This window comes from Eumetopias jubatus, unplaced genomic scaffold, assembly GCF_037043125.1.
Source record: "Eumetopias jubatus isolate StellerSeaLion01/CBP00866 unplaced genomic scaffold, mEumJub1_p1.0 scaffold_6, whole genome shotgun sequence".
In the NCBI taxonomy this organism is placed as follows: domain Eukaryota; kingdom Metazoa; phylum Chordata; class Mammalia; order Carnivora; family Otariidae; genus Eumetopias; species Eumetopias jubatus.
The window spans coordinates 82,947,325-82,966,868 of NW_028274812.1; the positions used below are offsets into that span (position 1 = coordinate 82,947,325).

Here is a 19,544-nt window from a genome sequence, read left to right on the forward strand (position 1 = left end):
GTACTTTATCTTATTGGTATAAATTTATCCAGGGTGAACAGGAAAGGAATTCACTTTTGCTGAGTGCTTATCATAATAACTGCCCTAGAGTTTCATTTAATCTACACACAACCCAGTGAGGTGGTTATTGTTTGCCTCATTTTAGAGCCAAGAAACCTGAGAATGAAAACTATTTTTTTAAGATTTTATTTATTTGTTTATTTGAAAGAGAAAGAGAGGATGCAAGTAGGGGGAAGAGCAAAGGGAGAGGGAGAAGCAGGCTTCCTGCTGAGCAGGGAGCCCGATGCGGGGCTCGATCCCAGGACCCTGAGATCATGACCTGAGCCAAAACCAAGAGTCGGATGATGTACGCTCAACCCACTGAGCCACCCAGGTGCCCTGAGAATGAAAACTATTAAGTAACTTCCTCCAAAGACACACGGCCAGTGAGATTCAGGACTGAGGTTCATTCCCAGGTCTGTTTCTCTCTAAATTAACCTGTGTTCTTTCAACTACACCCACTCCACATTCCTAAATTTAAACCATATTTTAAAAGCTGATATTTGTTTTGATGGGTGCTCTGTTCGTTATGCAAGCATGATTTTGCTTTGAATTTGATTTCAGTGTGACAGATGCTTGATGGATGTTCCCTCTTTTCATAATGCAAGCATTCTTTTGTTGGACCAATTTCAAACATTATCCAGATTCACTGGCACACTTTGTCTTAACACCATCCTTTTTTGAAATAAAATTTTTCTGACTGATTCTTAAGCAACAGCCACTTTTATAAAGTAGCGACCATATATTTTTAATATCTCTTATGACCTCATAGCCATATACTTTGTGACATCTGTGTTGGCTTTTTGTTTTCTGATTATTGACTGTGCCCCAAAAAGTTAAAATTGCCTGATCCATAACTTCTAGGTCAGTTTTTCAAGTAATATCAAGCTGCCTGCCCCACATACAGTCCAATGAAGCATCTCATGGGGAGAAGCTGATTACAGTAAAATAAGGTAACTGCAAATAGGATAGAAAGAAGTAATAACATTACAGGTCAGAATGGCATAAAATAAAGTTGTCTAGACTAGTAAATCAAATTACTAGTAACTTCATCCCTCCCTTTCCCTTACTCCTACATCTAATAGGTAGGCAAGGCCTGTCAGTTCTGTTTTTAAATTTCTCTCAAATCTGCCCATTTCTGGGGTGCCTGGGTGGCTCAGTCAGCTAAGCATCTGACACTTGATTTCAGCTCAGGTCATGATCTCATGGGTCCTGGTTTGAGCCCCGGGCCTCCTCCTCGCTCAGCGGGGAGTCTGCTTGAGGATTTCTCTTTCTCCCTCTGCTCCTCCCCCCACTTGCATGTGCGTGCACGCGCTCTCTCTCTGTCTCTCTCTCAAGTAAATAAATAAATCTTAAAAAAAGGATCTGCCCAGGAGCGCCTGGGTGGCTCAGATGGTTAAGCGTCTGCCTGCGGCTCAGGTCATGAGCCCAGGGTTCTGGGATCAAGCCCCACATCTGGCTCCTAGCTCGGCAGGGAGCCTGCTTCTCCCTCTCCCTCTGCCTCTCCCCTGCTCATGCTCTGTCTCTCTCTGTGTATCTGTCTCAAATGAATAAATAAAATCTTTAATAAAAAAAAGGATCTGCCCATTTCCCGGGAAAACAGTAGTCCCATAAATGATCTTTCTGAGTCTACATCTTCACTACCATTCACACTCCTCCCCCTTTGTAATCTCCACACGGCAACCAGAGAAGCTCTTGAAACCATAAATTACCTACTGTCATTCCTCTGTTGAAATAGATAATGAACTCTGTCAATAGTATCTGGGCAAAGCACACAGTACATGTATCTGGAGTTTTCTTGTTCCAAGTTACTCCAAGTAACACACTTTGAGCTTTGGTTTCCAAATTTGGCAAGATTATGAGTCCACCATCCAGACTTCTGTGTATTACTGTCCCACACAGAGTGATGATAAAGAAAACACGCTTCACACTATCCAAAAGTCTCTTAACTAGACAGCAGCCCATATGGTTGGAGCAGAAAGCAAATGTATCTAGATTCAGTTAACAGAGACAGCACAAATGGAGCCTTAGAAATACAGTTCTCACAGGTCAAGATCTCACTATGGCAGTGGTGCCATAATTTTAATAGCTGTACTCCTCTGAAAGGAGTCGAGAATACCAAATGAAAAGTTCTCTGGTAAATGATGTAAATCCTGCACAAAGGAAAAATTGCAGTTGTTAAGTGTGTGAGGGCTTCTCGAAAAGTGAGGTGGATCATAATACATTAATATATCCCTAGGTAGAGCTGTGCCATATTCATTAATGCTTCAGTCTGAATCAGTACTAAGACCTTTGTACTCTGAAAAACGTACTGTTGCTTGAGGTTGGGTCAATGAAAGCACCAGAATTCCTGAGCAGGGGAAACACACACACATATAGAGTGTTAGTAGGTCATTACCAAATAAAAGCATACATATATTCATGCATATGTATTTAACTTTAGATTGTCATTACCAAGTAAAATAGACATTCATATCTTTCAACAGCTATTTATCAAACACTCAGTGTTTGCCAAATTTACAGGTGTAAAACCTTGGATTAGCCACTCTGTCACTAAGGGACCAATCAACCTTAACTTCCTAAATTCCTGTCCCCTCTCCAATTCTGCAACTCAGCAAAAGAAGAAAAAGACCAAATAATGCGCATACGCCTGTAATTAAAGTAAAAAATAGATCAAAATGCCTCCTCTCACATGATCTTTCTTTCATTGGTTCCTCCAACCAATTCCGCCTTCCCTTTTTTTTTTTTTAATCCCTGTGTTACATTCACTTGCTTGCTTTTTAAAATGTGGGCCCTTTAAGCATGTTCAACTGAGCAACTGTCACAGATGCTGCAACTGTCATAGATTTCTGCAAGTTTGCTTCTGGATTCTTAAATACATTTAGTTTAGGAGGGCCTTAAGTATTAATCATGGCTTCTGATTCAAACCCAGCCTCTGAGGATACTTTTCAAGGTAAGAAATTTATCAAGAGGGGTTTCATATGCTAGCCTTGGCAGGAAACTTTTTGTGCTGTGCTACAATTACAATGAGATGGCTACTAATCCATAGTCCACAGTTTCAGTGCTTTGTTGTAGTCAGTACTCTAGTACTGATTGGCCATGTTTTAGATAGTTTTTCAGAAATAATGTGCCATTAAACCATTTAACTGTTTTTCTTGAATCTTTGTCAACTGACAGGGATTAGGGATTCAGTTTTGACTCTGTAATGGAGATTTTTCTTTTTTTAGAGAGAGAACAAGAACGCATCTGCACACAAGGCGGGGGGAGGGGAGAGGGAGGGGCAGAGGGAGAGGAAGAGAGAATCTCAAGCGGGCTCTGCGCCCAGTGCAGAGTCAACATGGGGCTCAGTCTCACAATCCTGAGATCGTGACCTGAGCCAAAATCAAGAGTCAGATGCTTAACCAACTGAACCACCCAAGCGCCCCTGTAATGAAGATTTTTCTGAGGAAAGTTGATAAAGCTATTGCCTTCATGTTTTAAGAAACTGTCTTACAGTTCAGGCTCTCACGTGTTAAATGTTTATCAAAACTACAGCTACCGAAGACAAATTCTCTTCAATAAATGTTTTTAGATATGCTTAATCTGAAAATATTCTCAGAAAACTATTAATGATTCATTAATTTGTGTACTTCTAAAAAGTAACCTTTTTAGTAATTTAGACAATATCATCTAAGTCATCCTACTGAAACCTGTTTCCCAATATCTGTTTCAGCTCCAGCGTGCTGCTCTGCTCGCTACAACTTAGCAGTTCTGGCTTTTTTTGGTTTCTTCGTTCTCTATGCATTACGTGTGAATCTGAGTGTTGCATTAGTGGATATGGTAGATTCAAATACAACTTTAGCAGATAACAGAACTTCTAAAGAGTGTGCAGAGCATTCTGCTCCCATAAAAGTTCTTCACAATCAAACGGTAAGTGCTACTTTTTAAACAATCTTTTTTTTTAAAGATTTTATTTATTTATTTGAGAGAGAGAGAATGAGAGATAGAGAGCACGAGAAGGAGGAGGGTCAGAGGGAGAAGCAGACTCCCTGCCGAGCAGGGAGCCCGATGTGGGACTCGATCCCGGGACTCCTGGATCATGACCTAAGCCGAAGGCAGTCGCTTAACCAACTGAGCCACCCAGGCACCCTTAATCCTTAAATACATCCAAGTAAAAATATTGGAAGGTCTTTCTTCATCCTACAGAAACCACAAACACTTTATGCATGGAAGCTCTGAATCTTTTTCTTTTGTGCTTTTTTCAGGAACTGGTTGAACAATTAGGTAACTACAGCTACTGCTTCTAGGTGTAATACACTTTGATCTGTTTGAAAGGTAGTTTCTCAGTTTCCTCTATAAACATACCAACCATCCTTGAAGATAATTTGGAAAAACCTGTTTAGCATACCAGGAAATTTGATTGTTTTTGATGTTGCTGAATAGTTTTTATGTGACTGTTCTGCAATAGCTATTTTACTTAAAAGGTTATGGTTGCAAGAGAGCTTAGGTCATCTGCAGGCTGAAGAAGCAGGTCAATTTCTTAGGACATTATTTTCCAAAGTTTATACATGCCTAACATAAGCTGCTTACTTTGCCTGCTTCATGTTATAGTGGAATTGATAAGTATGTGTTCATCATTTGTTCATAATTGAGTTTTACATACATTAAATATTTTGTTTTGCTTATGACATGGGGAGATAGAGAAGGAGAAAAGGCTGGTGTCCTTTTTATGAGTATATCTTCATCCATTTTCAGCACTCACAAAGGAGCCAGATCACACTTGGGTTAGTCTCCTCTGCCATTTATACACAAGAGCATCCAAGCTCAGAAGAGGGTTTCTGCCCAAACAACCAAACATACAAAATAATGACGTACCAAAAAATTTTTTATTTGACTTTAATAACACTGCTGAATGCATATTTGAGTACACATCACCCACTTTCCCTACTTCAACCTGTGACTTATAACTGCTGGACGGTTCATGAAGTCCAAGAATTCTACAGATAAGCCACAAATTGGTACTTCAAATAAGGATATTTAGAGGGGTGCTTTGTATCTTTCCTTTTGGCAAATGCTTTTGTTGATCTAGCTAGTTATCTTCATCTGCCTTATATCAGCAGTAAAAAGAAATCCTGAGATGGTTCTTGACACATTGGCTCAGTGATACAACTATGTGAATCAAAGATGTCAGATATTCAGATGAGTCACTAAATCTTCATTATGACCTTACTATGTACTGCTACTAATTAAAAGACATCTCCTACTCACATGGAGTCTATGGCTTGGTTTAAATTCTTGCTCTTTTGTCTTGTTTTATATGCTTGTGCAAGTACTTATTCTGAATCAGGGAGATATTAATGATCTATATTTGTGCATACTAATAACCAACATTAAGTGAACACTTAAGCATGTGTCTAGGCCTTTTTCATTTAATCTTCCCAGACTGCAAATCCAGTAAGTAATAGAGCTAGGCTTGAACCCAGCCATGGCTCCAAAGCCTAGTTGAGCCACTACAATATTCTGTTGGGTAGAATTTCTGGATTAAGTCTGTGCCTCTTTTTTGAGCTTTCTTGGTTATGATCATTACAAAACCTCTATAACTCATCCTATAGTCTAGTTTCATAAAATAACAGGTCTTCTTGGAATTTATGGCTTTCAGTTATTTTCCATTCACTTCTAGAAATTGCATGCCTATGCTGTGCTGACTCACCTAGCTGGTAGAAAGTTTGCAAGTTCTTTCGTCTAAAACAGTGGTTCAAAATTACTTTTATATGTCCTAACCTGCCAATTAGACAAAGGAGCTATTTAGTCAAGGTCTTAAAATGTGTTTTTTTATTCCTCCTACTCTTTATAGGGTAAAAGGTACCAGTGGGATGCGGAAACTCAAGGTTGGATTCTCGGTTCCTTTTTTTATGGCTACATCATCACCCAGATTCCTGGAGGATATATTGCCAGCAAAGTGGGGGGGAAACTGCTGCTAGGATTTGGGATCCTTGGCACTGCTATCTTCACCCTGTTCACTCCCATTGCTGCAGATTTTGGAGTTGGAGCCCTCATTGTACTCAGGGCACTAGAAGGACTGGGAGAGGTAATTTTTTTCTCTCTTTTATTTTTCCTCTTACCCTGTATCGCTTTCTTGTCTTCTTAAAGATATCATTCTTTGGTATGAATATAAACCAAAAATTGACATTGGAAGATAATAGGGATTTATTTTTTATTTTTTATTTTTTTTAAACATTTTATTTATTTTATTTTATTTTATTTATTTATTTCAGAGAGAGAGAGAATGAGAGATAGAAAGCACAAGAGGCAAGAGGGTCAGAGGGAGAAGCAGACTCCCCGCCGAGCAGGGAGCCCGATGTGGGACTCGATCCTGGGACTCCAGGATCATGACCCGAGCCGAAGGCAGTCGCCCAACCAACTGAGCCACCCAGGCGCCCAGGATTTATTTTTTAATTAGAAAGATAATTGGGGTGCCTGGGTGACTCAGTCAGTTAAGCATCTGCCTTCAGCTCAGGTCATGATCTCAGGGTCCTGGGATCGAGCCCCGCATCAGGCTCCCTGCTCAGCGGGAAGCCTGCTTCTCCCTCTCCCATTCCGCCTGCTTGTGTTCCCTCTCTTGCTGTCTCTCTCTGTCAAATAAATAAAATCTTTAAAAAAAAAGAAAGAAAGAAAGAAAGAAAGAAAAGAAAAATGATTAACTAGAAAATAACCTGAGTAGATTGCATATCAGTGAGGTCAATGAGTTCTCGAATGGGAGCATGCAGAAAATGGAAGATTTGCTAAAAGAGCAGAGAAAACATTTTCCAGGGGACACTTCACAGCCCCTCCTCCTACTCACTCCTACTTCAGGAGATAAGAAAATAAACCACTGTTAAAACGGTTAAGATGGACAGACCATACTTACCTTTGGAACTTGGCCACAGTTTATCTCTGCCTTATCATTGATTGCACAGATCTAAAACACATTTTACACAATGGATTGTCAAGTTGCCTTGTTTTACTTTAGATGTGTTGTTATTCATAGAGCTTCCTCTTTGTTCTTTTTTCTGGTTCCCTAGCTTAGAGACAAATAATTTATCATTTTATATAACTATCTTTCTTTACTTTTGTGATTCTTCTGACCTTTCTGCTGCTTTGAGAATTGTTATCAATTTTTATCTTTTTTTCCTCCCTCCTAAGATTTTTATCACTCGAAAATTTTAATTCCTTATCTTTCTTTTCCTTTCCACCTCTCTTTTGCATTTCATAATATGATTTCATTTATTTATTTATTTGTTTGTTTGTTTTAGAGAGGAAAAGAAAGAGAGGCAGGAAGGAGGGACAGAGGGAGAGAGAGAGAGAGAATCTTAAGCAGGCTCCATGCCCAGCACAGAGCCCAACACGGGGCTCGATCCCATGACCCTGAGATCATGACCTGAGCCGGAATCAGGAGTTGGACGTTCAACCGACTGTGCCACCCAGGCGCTGCCAGTACCTCTATCTTTAAATAGTGATCTCTTTTTGTTTCTGACTTTGAGCTTCTCTACCTGTGAAACTGAGACATAGGTTAATTTTGCTCTTAACATTCCTGTAACCCAAGCGAATTGGTGTCCTCTGGGTTTGGTTTATAGCATGAAGCTTATGTTAGGTAGCAATGTGTCATGCTGTGTTGGAAAAACACTGACCAGAGTCATAAGATCAGAGTTTGAGTAATAACGCCCCTGTATCTAATGGTGAAACCTTATATAAGTCTCAATCTCTAGACCTCAGTTCCATCATTTTTAAAATTGGGACTAAAATACCTGCCCCATCCTCAGTCACAGCTCAGATGTGATAATGATTGCTAAGATACTTTGGAAATTGCCAAGTACTATTTTTTTTAAGCTTTGATCACTCATCTGAGCATTCTTATTTTGTTCTTATCAAATAGAGATGTACTAAATAAAATCTTTTGACTACAAAATAAAAATTACTCCCTTATTACCCGGTTCCTCTTCTGACATAAGTAAAATATACTTAATTGTAGTATATTTTCTCTGATCCAGATATTGAATCTCCTTGCTGAATGTATTCCCATATGTTAGCTTCCTGTTTGTTTATGCCACTAATTTAGCATTATAGTATATTGATTATCTTACTACTGCTATCTCAAGTAACTCTGTTACTTCTGAATAGAAGTTAAGTTGTGTTTATTCTTCTTTTATCTTTCTCTGTTCCTCCAGTATATATCACATGTACATTGCCTCATCCATAAACTTAGGTCAGTATCTTTCATCTCTAGCATCTGATTCACCATAAATATATCTACATGATCCCTAGGGTTTTTTTTTTTAAAGATTTTATTTATTTAATTGAGAGAGAGAAAATGAGAGATAGAGAGCACGAGAGGGAGGAGGGTCAGAGGGAGAAGCAGACTCCCTGCTGAGCAGGGAGCCCGATGTGGGACTCGATCCCGGGACTCCAGGATCATGACCTGAGCCAAAGGCAGTCGCTTAACCAACTGAGCCACCCAGGCGCCCTCCCTAGGGTTTTATAATAAAATTTTTCACAACATAACCTCTGTGCATGTTTCCCGACACCTTAATCTTTATTCTGTAATGATTCATCCTGTGGATGCCCCATGATATAGATTCTTATCAACTTGCAGTGCTGCCTAAATAATTTTTTTAAGATGTTATTTATTTAGGGGTGCCTGGGTAGCTCAGTCGGTTGAGCATCTGCCTTCGGCTCAGGTCATGATCCTGGGGTCCTGGGATCGAGCCCCACATCAGGCTCTCTGCTCATTGGGGAGTCTGCTTCTCCCTCTCCCTCTGCCTCTATGCTCTCTCTCGCTCTCTCAAAAATAAAATCTTTAAAAAAAAATTTTATTGGGCACCTGGGTGGCTCAGATGGTTAAGCATCTGCCTTCGGCTCAGGTCATGATCCCAGGGTTCTGGGATCGAGTCCCGCATCGGGCTCCCTGCTCCTTGGGAGCCTGCTTCTCCCTCTGCCTCTCTCTCTCTCTCTCTCTCTCTCTGTCTCTCATGAATAAATAAATAAAATCTTAAAAAAAAATTTTATTTATTTATTTGGGAGAGTGAGAGAGAGTGCAGCAGGGGGCAGAGGGAGAGAGAAAATCTCAAGCAGACTCCCCACCAAGTATGGAGCCCAATGCAGGGCTCCATCTCAAGACCCTGAGATCATGACCTGAGCCAAAATCAAGAGTTGGACCATTAACCGACTGAGCCACCCAGTTGCCCCTGCCTAAATCATTTTTGCCCTCCATTGGTATTTCTTTCTTTCTTTCTTCTTCTTCTTTTTTTTTAAAGGAATCAGCAGAAAGTACAAAGTGTCAAAGCATTTATTCTTGTCTCCATTAATAATAGCACCAGCTACCCTTTAGCTTTACAGCAATCATGGGAGATAGGGAGTATTATCTTTGCTTTACAGATTAAAAAAACTGAAGTTCAAGGAGGTTAACTAATCTTTGTTAGGCTGCACAGTTAGTGAGTAGCCAAAGACAGCTGTGAGTCCACTGCTTTGAATCTACCAAAATCTATTCCCTCCCACCTCTCCTCTGGCATCTCCTCCTCTCCCAAGTCTCTGTGAACCTCCTGCCTCCACAGCTCCGTTGCCTCTTCATATCAGTAATTGACATTTACTAAGCTAGCTATCACCAAGAAAAGAAAAAAAAAAAAAAAAGACTGTAAACACTCTAATTGAATTCATCAGGTTTTTGAAGGACAGTTTTTCTTATTGATTAAGGTCAATTTGAATTTTCTTCCAGTATCCCAAAGTATTAGCTCAGCATTTTTTTAAGTTATATATTGGTAGTAATATTCCCATTTCATTCAGGCCATTAATAAAGTGAATGAGTAAAATTGACCTTGAGAGAGATTCCTTTATGTCATCATGCAGTGTATTCTTTTAGATTTATTGTAAATCCTTACCTTGTAGTCCTCAAACCAGCTGACAGAATCCACAAATCTTTGTTCAGATTTTGGAAGTACTTCACTATAAGGTACTTTTACTCAGCACTGTGTAAACATCTCACCTCATGGAACCCAATTCTAGTTTGGTTCTTATCCAGAAATTTCTCTTACAGGGACTCCTGGGTGGCTCAGTTGGTTAAGCATCCGCCTTCGGCTCAGGTCATGATCCCAGGGCCCTGGGATCAAATCCCGCATCGGGCTCCTTGCTCAGTGGGGAGCCTGCTTCTCCCTCTGCCCCTCCCCCTGCTTGTGGGCTTGCTGTCTCTCTCTCTCTCTCTCTGACAAATAAATAAGCAAAATCTAAAAAAAAACAAAAAACAAAAAAACCACCAAACTCTAAAAAAACTTTAAAAAAACTTAAAAAAAAAAGAAATTTCTCTTACAACAAAAGACTCAACTGAATTTAAAACATTAACAAAACTACCTTGGGGCACCTGAGTGGCTCAATTGTTAAGCGTCTGCCCTTGGCTCAGGTCATGATCTCAGGGTTCTGGGGCCTCCCTGCTCCGCGGGAAGCCTGCTTCTCCCTCTCCCACTACCCCCGCTTGTGTTCCCTCTCTCGCTGTGTCTCTCTCTATCAAATAAATAAATAAAATCTTAAAAAAAAAAAACTACCTTGAATTTCAGCAGAAATATCTTTTTCCCCTCCTCAGGGTGTTACATTTCCAGCTATGCATGCCATGTGGTCTTCTTGGGCTCCCCCTCTTGAAAGAAGCAAGCTTCTTAGCATTTCATATGCAGGTGAGACAACTATTCTTGTAAAAATTTTGCTACAATTTGTTATGTATATATCAGCCTTAGATTAAAAAGGAAAAATGCCTTCACACCAGAATCATATCAGATGCCTCCTTTGGGTGAAAATCAAGTTTTGGAGGTATAATTTTATTATTAAATTTTCTCTTCAGTTCAACAACATACAGCAATGTGGCTTAGTTGACTCATGTCATTTTCTCCATCTGCCATCATTTGTTTCAAAACACATTGCTTGTTCAGATGTTCATATAGAGAATGCTATGGGTTTTTTTTTTAAGGTCCAATAGCTAGAAAATTGAACACTTTTGTCCTTAAATTATGATTTCTAATCTGATTGTTTAATGAGCATATCATGACTCTCAGCCCATCTCTTCATACATCTTTTTTCTATGCATTTATTTGTCATCATTTTAATCAATGGGTGAGATAGCATGAGCTTTATATGTGAATTATAATTTTACCAGATCACACACCAAATGAAAACTTTTGGACCTGACTGCTTTTAAATACAGTGGTTGAGAAAGCCCTCTCTGTGGTCACCTTTAAGCTAAAATCTGCAGGATAGAAATGAACCAGTCATGCAAAGAGCAGAAGGAAGAGCATTCCAGGGCGCCTGGATGGCTCAGTTGGTTAAGCGACTGTCTTCGGCTCAGGTCATGATCCTGGAGTCCCAGGATCGAGTCCTGCATCGGGCTCCCTGTTCAGCAGGGAGTCTGCTTCTCCCTCTGACCCTCCCCCCTCTCATGCGCGCTCTCTCTCTCATTCTCTCTCTTAAATAAATAAATAAAAATCTTAAAAAAAAAAAAAAGGAAGAGGAGCATTCCAGCCAACCAGAACAGCGTGTACAAGGGCTCTCAGGCAGGAAAAACATAAGAGTTCAAAGAAATGAAAAACCACTGTGGGTGGCTAGAACTTAATGAACAAAGGGGAGAATGGCATAAGATGAGGTTGGAGAAATAGACAAGAGCCAGATTATATCAGGCCTTACAGGCCACAGGAAGAAATGTAGTTGTTGTGGTTTTTTTTCCAAAATACAATGAGGAGACATCAGAGGTGTTTAATCAAGAGAGACACGTAATCCAATTTACATTTTTTATTGTTATATTAATCACCATACATTACATCATTAGTTTTTGATGTAGTGTTCCATGATTCATTGTTTGTGCATAACTTAAGAAGATGGTTCTTACAGCTATGTATAGATCAACATGAGAAATCCGATATAAGTTCATGAGCAGGTACTAGCTATGGTTCTTCTTTATCTATTGAGTGAAGCCTAAGCTAGAACTGGGGTCAAGATTCTTAACAGACTTCACCACTTAATTTCAGCTGGCCTAATCCCTAGCACATAGTAGAGTAGATATTCAGTTACTATCCAACCTGTTTTTCCAGCCTTTGTCTTCTGTTCCTTTCCTTCACCCAAGCAAAGTTCCCAAAGCCACTCTCTGCTTCCCTACTTCGTTCCTTTCCCTGTGCTATTACACCTGCCTCTATGGGACACAAATCTTACCCATCTTTCAAAGTCCATCGCTGCTGCTTATATCTTTTCCTGACCTCTGGGAGTCGGAGGTCATCTGTCCCATATTTGAACTTCCACATTGCTCTGTGACACTTAACACTTTCTAACACGTAATAATTATTTGTTTATTTTTATCTCCTCTAAAACCTGACACCAGGGGCGCCTGGGTGACTCAGTCGTTGGGCATCTGCCTTTGGCTCGGGTCATGATCCCAGGGTCCTGGGATGGAGCCCGGCGTCGGGCTCCCTGCCCCGCGGGAAGCCTGCTTCTCCCTCTCCCGCTCCCCCTGCTTGTTTTCCCTCTCTCACTGTGTCTCTCTCTGTCAAATAAATAAATAAAATCTTAAAAAAAAAAAAACTTGACACCAGAAACAATATCTGATTATTTTAACTGCCACTCGACCTACTAAGTTGTCTTCAATTTGGTGATTAAAATGAATTTCATTATGGGACGCCTGGGTGGCTCAGTCGGTTGGGTGTCTGCCTTCGGCTCAGGTCATAATCTCGGGGTCCTGGGATCAAGTCCTGCATTGGGCTCCCCGCTCTGCGGGGAGCCTACTTCTCCCTCTCCCTCTACTGCTCTCTCTCTCTCAAATAAATAAATACAATCTTTTAAAAAATGAATTTCATTATTTATTTATCTGAAACAATCATTTATAATATATTTTGGGCAAATTAGATTACTAAAAGCTTCATTCTTATCTCATCAATTGTACTGCAGTACGTTATGTTTATTAGCCTTAGAGACCATCTTTGAACCTTTCCCCAAACACCTGAATTTCTTTTTTTTTTTAAGATTTTATTTATTTATTTGAAAGAGAGAGAATGAGAGATAGAGAGCATGAGAGGGAAGAGGGTCAGAGGGAGAAACAGACTCCCCGCCAAGCAGGGAGCCCGATGCTGGACTCGATCCTGGGACTCCAGGATCATGACCTGAGCCGAAGGCAGTCCCTTAACCAACTGAGCCACCCAGGCACCCAATACAATCTCTAACACATGTACTACTAATGTGGCATTTACTAGCTCATGTTATAATGGGTCCAATATTGATTGATGCATTCTAATTCATCAATAGCTACATAGCTGTAACCAGTGTAATTACAAATTAATGTGTATGTTTTACATATTGTGGGTTTTCTAGCAAATGATTCCTTGAGAGAATCTGTTACCCAACTTCCTTAAGCAGTAGACCTGTTCCTTCTTTGTTCATCTTTCTAGAAAGTTTACAAAGTCTTTATTGATGTTCTAGGAGCACAGCTTGGGACAGTAATTTCTCTTCCTCTTTCTGGAATAATTTGTTTCTATATGGATTGGACTTATGTTTTCTACCTTTTTGGTAAGTTTTCTCAAAAATTTAACTTAAATCATAATGTAACAAATCCAAAATGTAATAGTAGTATAATACTTGGTTAAAAATATATATTCCTACTAACTGAAGTTGCCAACTCCTAAACCACAGAGTTCTAAAATACTGATAATCTGTTTCTTAACTTTATATAGTTAAAATGATCTAGTTGAGTTATGATGTGATGTTAATTTTGGAATATTTCTCAGTAGAAACTGATGTTGAATCCAAGACTTTAATGCCATACTCACTATCAAAAATTACAGTGTTGGTTATTATAAAAATTTATAGTTTGAAAATATTTTTTCTCAAGCAAAGTAGGATGCCCTCACTTGGTACTTTAATCTTTTTCTCTTTTTATTCAGTCCCAGGACCTTTCATTTCTCAATCTCATTAGCAGGATGATACATGCTTTTATTTTTTTATTTTTTTTTATTAACATATAATGTATTATTTGTTTCAGGGGTACAGGTCTGTGATTCATCAGTCTTACACAATTCACAGCACTCACCATAGCACATACCCTCCCCAGTGTCTATCACCCAGCCACCCCATCCCTCCCACCCCCACTTCACTCCAGCAACCCTCAGTTTGTTTCCTGAGATTAAGAGTCTCTTATGGTTTGTCTCCCTCTCTGGTTTCGTCTTGTTTCATTTTTCCCTCCCTTCCCCTTTGATCCTCTGTCTTGTTTCTCAAATTCCTCCTACCAGTGAGATCATATGATATTTGTCTTTCTCTGATTGACTTATTTCGCTTAGCATAATACCCTCTAGTTCCATCCACGTCGTTGCAAATGGCAAGATTTCATTTTTTGATGGCTGCATAATATTCCATTGTGTGTGTGTGTGTGTGTGTGTGTGTGTGTGTGTGTGTGTGTGTGTGCCACATCTTCTTTATCTATTCATCTGTTAATGGACGTCTAGGCTTTTTCCATAGTTTGGCTATTGTGGACATTGCTGCTATAAACATTGGGGTGCAGGTGCCCCTTCGGATCACTACATTTGTATCTTTGGGGTAAATACCCAGTAGTGCAATTGCTGGGTCATACAGTAGCTCTATTTTCAACCTTTTTAGGAACCTCCATACTGTTTTCCAGACTGGCTTGCATTCCCACCAACAGTGTAAGATGGTTCCCCTTTCTCCGAATCCTCACCAACATCTGTCGTTTACTTGTTAATTTTAGCCATTCTGACTGGTGTGAGGTGGTATCTCTTTGAGGTTTTGATTTGTATTTCCCTGATGTTGAGCACTTTTTCATGTGTCTGTTGGCCATTTGGATGCCTTCTTTGCAGAAATGTCTGTTCATGTTGTCTGCCCATTTCTTGATTGGATTATTTGTTCTCTGGGTGTTGAGTTTGATAAGTTCTTTATAGATTTTGGATACTAGCCCTTTATCTGATATGTCTTTTGCAAATATCTTCTGCCATTCTGTGGGTTGTCTTTTGGTCTTGTTGACTGTTTCCTTTGCTGTGCAAAAGCTTTTTATCTTGATGAAGTCCCAATAATTCATTTTTGCCCTTGCTTCCCTTGCCTTTGGCTATGTTTCTAGGAAGAAGTTGCTGTGGCTGAGGTGGAAGAGGTTGCTGCCTGTGTTCTCCTCAAAGATTTTGATGGATTTGATACATGCTTTTAATAAATTAGATTGCCACGTAGACATTTCATGCAGAAAATACATCTGCAATCTAAACGAAAAATGAATCAATGAGTGAAAACAGATATCTGTGGAAGTAATAGATTGTGGAAATTTTTTTAAAATATTTGTCTGATAGACTCTGATAGGCAGAGTCGCGTGGTTAAAGTTGTTCTATTCAAAACTGATAGGAAATAATGCAGATAGCAAGTATCCCGTTAGGAAATTATGAGTGGAACTTAAAATCAACCCTAAGCTGAAACCAATTTTATGTTGATAATAATTACATGACTTTTTCAAGACATGTAAAAGTTGTTGTTGGTGCATTCTAATTTTATTTAACTTGTTTTCTTATTTTAAGGTATAGTTGGCATCATTTGGTTTATTTTATGGATCTTTTTAGTTAGTGAAACGCCAGAAACTCACAAGACAATCTCCCGCCATGAAAAAGAGTATATTCTTTCATCATTAAAAAATCAGGTATGGGGGCACCTGGGTGGCTCAGTCGTTAAGCATCTGCCTTCGGCTCGGGTCGTGATCCCAGGGTCCTGGGATCGAGCCCCGCATCGGGCTCCCTGCTCTGCAGGAAGCCTGCTTCTTCCTCTCCCACTCCCCCTGCCTGTTTCCCGCTCTCGCTGTGTCTCTCTCTGTCAGATAAATAAATAAAATCTTAAAAAAAAAAAAAAAATCAGGTATGGACTTTAGCACATTTTTTAAAACAACTTCAGAACCTTTTTTTCTTCAGAATTGAGGTACCAATTTTTGAAAGAGATATTTCTATTGTGCCTGTTCTGGGCAAAGTAGAGTGCAGGCAAATGAAATAAATGAAGTATTGGTTTGTTTTATCTGAGAAATTCCAATTCTTTCAAGATTAAATTAATGAAAAAAGTTACTTTTATAAGTCACTCTAATTTTTATTTTTTTAAAGTGAGCTCTACACCCAATGTAGGGCTCAGACCCACAATCCTGAGATCAAGAAGTGCATGCTCTACCAACTGAGCCAGCCAGGTGCCCCTGTAAGTTGCTCTAAACCTTCTAGAGTAATGGTTATCAGTAAGTCTTAAATTTGTCTTCTTAATTAATAGAAAATAAAATGTTAGTTGTTAGAAAACTAGTGTTTTTATCTGCATTTTATTTATTTATTTATTTTTCTCTTTTCTTTTTTCCCCTCCCCCAACCCCTTATCTGTATTTTAAATGAGTGTGATTTAATAAGGAAGACAGCACATTTGTTATGCTATGTAATATGACATACACCTACCTATTTGCTCCTCTAGAGTAGATCCTTGGAAAAAAATTTATATGTTATTAAAGCTAGACATAGCATGCCAGAAATAAAAGTCTGTCATAATTTAATACAGTAAATCTTCCAAGTCATGGAAACAAAATATTTGTCTTTTGGGGGGAATAAAAGAAGAACATGAAAAGTCAGGAAAAATTAAAATGTATACAGTCTTCTTTAGCATTTTAATGCCTTCATAGTTACTTTATTAGTTTAAGAACAAAATATTTTATATAGAACTTTTCTTACCCATTAAGTTGTTGTTATTGATATTTTATATATAGTATAATGAGGCAGCAATTAAATACTCATTCACCTTTCTTTTTAAGTTTTTAAATTTTGCTGCTCTGTAAGCTGCTGAACTTTAAGAAATATGGCACCTCTTGGTCTTAAGGTTGGCAAAAACTCAGGAGAAATCACAATATAATAAATAAAATTGAGATCTTGGTGTTCTCTGAGCTGTTAATCAAATGAATCCCCCATTTTTTTCCCTAAGGAACAGATAAAAATCACTTAATGCATTGTGAGCAGCTCTTGCCATATACAACTTGATACATCTTGTCACATTTCCTCAGCATTGATGGTCAACAGCTTATTTCAATACTTCATTTTTATTATTATTTTTATGGGCTTACGAAACCTCTTAGTTTATTTAGATCTTTTTTGAAAGCTTTTTTGCTCTACCTTGATATGTGTCTAAAGCTGTCCCTTATGCAAACTTAAGGTTAATTTGTTTTTCCATATGCTTCAGAAAATGGAATATTCAGAAGCAAGAGGAGTTAGAAGGATTACGTTTCATAGAATTCCAAACCACATCCCTAAACCAGATGATGCTGTGGTTAAAAATGTCATAAAATAAAGGTGCCTGGCTGGCTTAGTTGGGAGAGCATGTGACTCTTGATCTCAGGGTTGTAAGTTCGAGCCCCATGTTGGGCAGATAATTTACTATAAAAAAAAGAAAAGAAATGTCATAAAGTAATGATTTGTTACATGAAGCCTCCACCTTTAAATCTTGCATCCAAGCAATGTGCAGCATCTGCTGTACTCCATTCATTCTTCAAACATTTTTTGAGAATTACCATGTCCTAGGTTCTTTGTCAGGTACTGAGGACTTAAAAATTAATACAAGAAAGAAAATGAACAAGACAGGGTTCCTGTGGTACCTGTGATCTCCAGAGGGAGACAGACATGGGTGAACATAATTTCAGTGATATATGCTGCTGTATAAAAATAAACGTTCCCTCTCCTTCTCTTCCCCCAAATCCCCTACAGCTTTGATACAGAGTGGAGAACACAAGAGTGTATCTACCACGTCAGATAAAAAGTCCCTAGGAAAAAAAAAGCCACAAGAAGGTCAATAATAGTTCTTCCCCTCTTTGAAATAACCGTGAACCTTGGAAGCAGAAACATAGATTGCTCTGTTAGCTTTTGAGAAAGAAATCGTAGCGCCTCAGTGTATAGGAGATGTAATCATCTGATACTCCAGGCTAGTGGATTCAGGCTTCTTAATCATGCATCAATAAAAAGGTGGGGACGAACACTCTGAATATATGTATATTTGTTCATGGTTATCTACATGTACTACTGTACTTATATGTATTATAAAACATGTCTAAAAATAGATTTTTTAAAGAGTATATAAAATGAAATAAACAGTATGTACATGAACTTGAAATTTTAATAGGAAAAACCTTTTTATCACTGAAAAATTAGCAATAATAATGTTTAATGGGAGCGGAGTTGAATATGTTGTATTTGATGAGCCTACCATGACTCTGCTTGGTGAGGTAGCTGACAAAGGACTGATGAGGAAAAGTGTCAGTTCCACTATTGTCTTAGTGTTCCTCCATGCCTGCCTTATTAGAATTCTCTTCCATGACTTTCTCTGTTAGAATCTTTTGAAGATACTGTCAGTTTTGTAGATTTGTTTTCACTAAAGCTGGCTAATAAAATCCATAAACCCACTTAAGAAGGTGGGTGTAAACTGTACTATGTTGTAGTCTTGTAGTGAGCAAGCTGACAAGTGAGGATGCCATTAACTCCTTCGAACTGGGGAGATGATACCATATGTGACTGTCCGACATACTCCAGGGCCAACCTAGTTATTAAATATTAATGGAGTTTAGTTTCTCTTCATTTTTATTTATTTATTTATTTATTTTACTTAAGATTTTATTTATTTATTCATGAGAGACAGAGAGAGAGAGGCAGAGGAAGAAGCAGGCTCCCAAGGAGCAGGGAGCCCGATGTGGGACTCGATCCCAGGACACTGGGATCATGACCTGAGCCGAAGGCAGACGCTTAACCATCTGAGCCACCCAGGCACCCTAGTTTCTCTTTTTTAGAATAAAAGTGAGGGTAGATAGAAATTCTAAAATGGGGACACCTTCGGCTCTGGTCCTGGGATCGAGTCCCGCAGCTAGCTGGCTCCTTGCTCAGCGGGGAGCCTGCTTCTCCCTTTGCCTGCCGCTCCCCCTGCTAGTGCTCTCTCTCCCTCTGACAAAGAAATAAAATCTTAAAAAAAAAAAAAGAAGTTCTAAAATGTTCTTCCATACAGCAAGGGGTCATCTTACATCCCCCTTGGGTGCTTATACCTACTTTGAAGACCATTTTTCCATATGCTGCATAAACAAACCTTCTATTGCACCCTTCATATAAGTCATTGTAATTGAGTAAAGACTGGATAGTGAAATAGGAATTCTAATAGGACTTCCAGTCTCATTCCTTTGCCCTTATGTCAACCTTTGATTTTTATTATGAAGCTATTCTCTATTTTATAGATGGAGAAATTAATACTGCAGGTGAATTCTGACATCATAAGGAATTATAAGATTACATTTCTGTTTTTTTCTTTCAACCTGAATCATGGACTCTCTATTGCTGTTTAATATTTTGAAAGAGTTGGTTTAAAACTCTGGAATTTACCGGGCACCTGGGTGACTCAGTCAGTGTAATGTGTAAGTCTTGATTTCAGCTCAGGTCATGATCTTGGGGTCATGATCTCAAGGTTGTGAGATCGACCCCACATTGGGCTTCACACTCAGCG

The 19,544-nt window shown here is 39.0% G+C and overlaps 1 protein-coding gene across 4 annotated transcripts in view; it reads left to right on the plus strand.

Moving 5' to 3' along the window:
- The window catches only part of SLC17A5 (solute carrier family 17 member 5), a 52,995-nt gene that overhangs the window by 4,235 nt on the left and 29,216 nt on the right, over positions 1-19,544 (plus strand). For 3 of the 4 annotated variants that reach the window (XM_028097804.2, XM_028097807.2, XM_028097805.2), the window contains exons 2-6: positions 3,752-3,948; positions 5,873-6,106; positions 10,625-10,712; positions 13,492-13,578; positions 15,579-15,697. In XM_028097804.2, coding sequence (XP_027953605.1) covers positions 3,752-3,948; positions 5,873-6,106; positions 10,625-10,712; positions 13,492-13,578; positions 15,579-15,697 — 725 coding nt within the window. The remainder of the gene's footprint in view (positions 1-3,751; positions 3,949-5,872; positions 6,107-10,624; positions 10,713-13,491; positions 13,579-15,578; positions 15,698-19,544) is intronic. The other variant, XM_088023927.1, reaches the window with a different exon arrangement.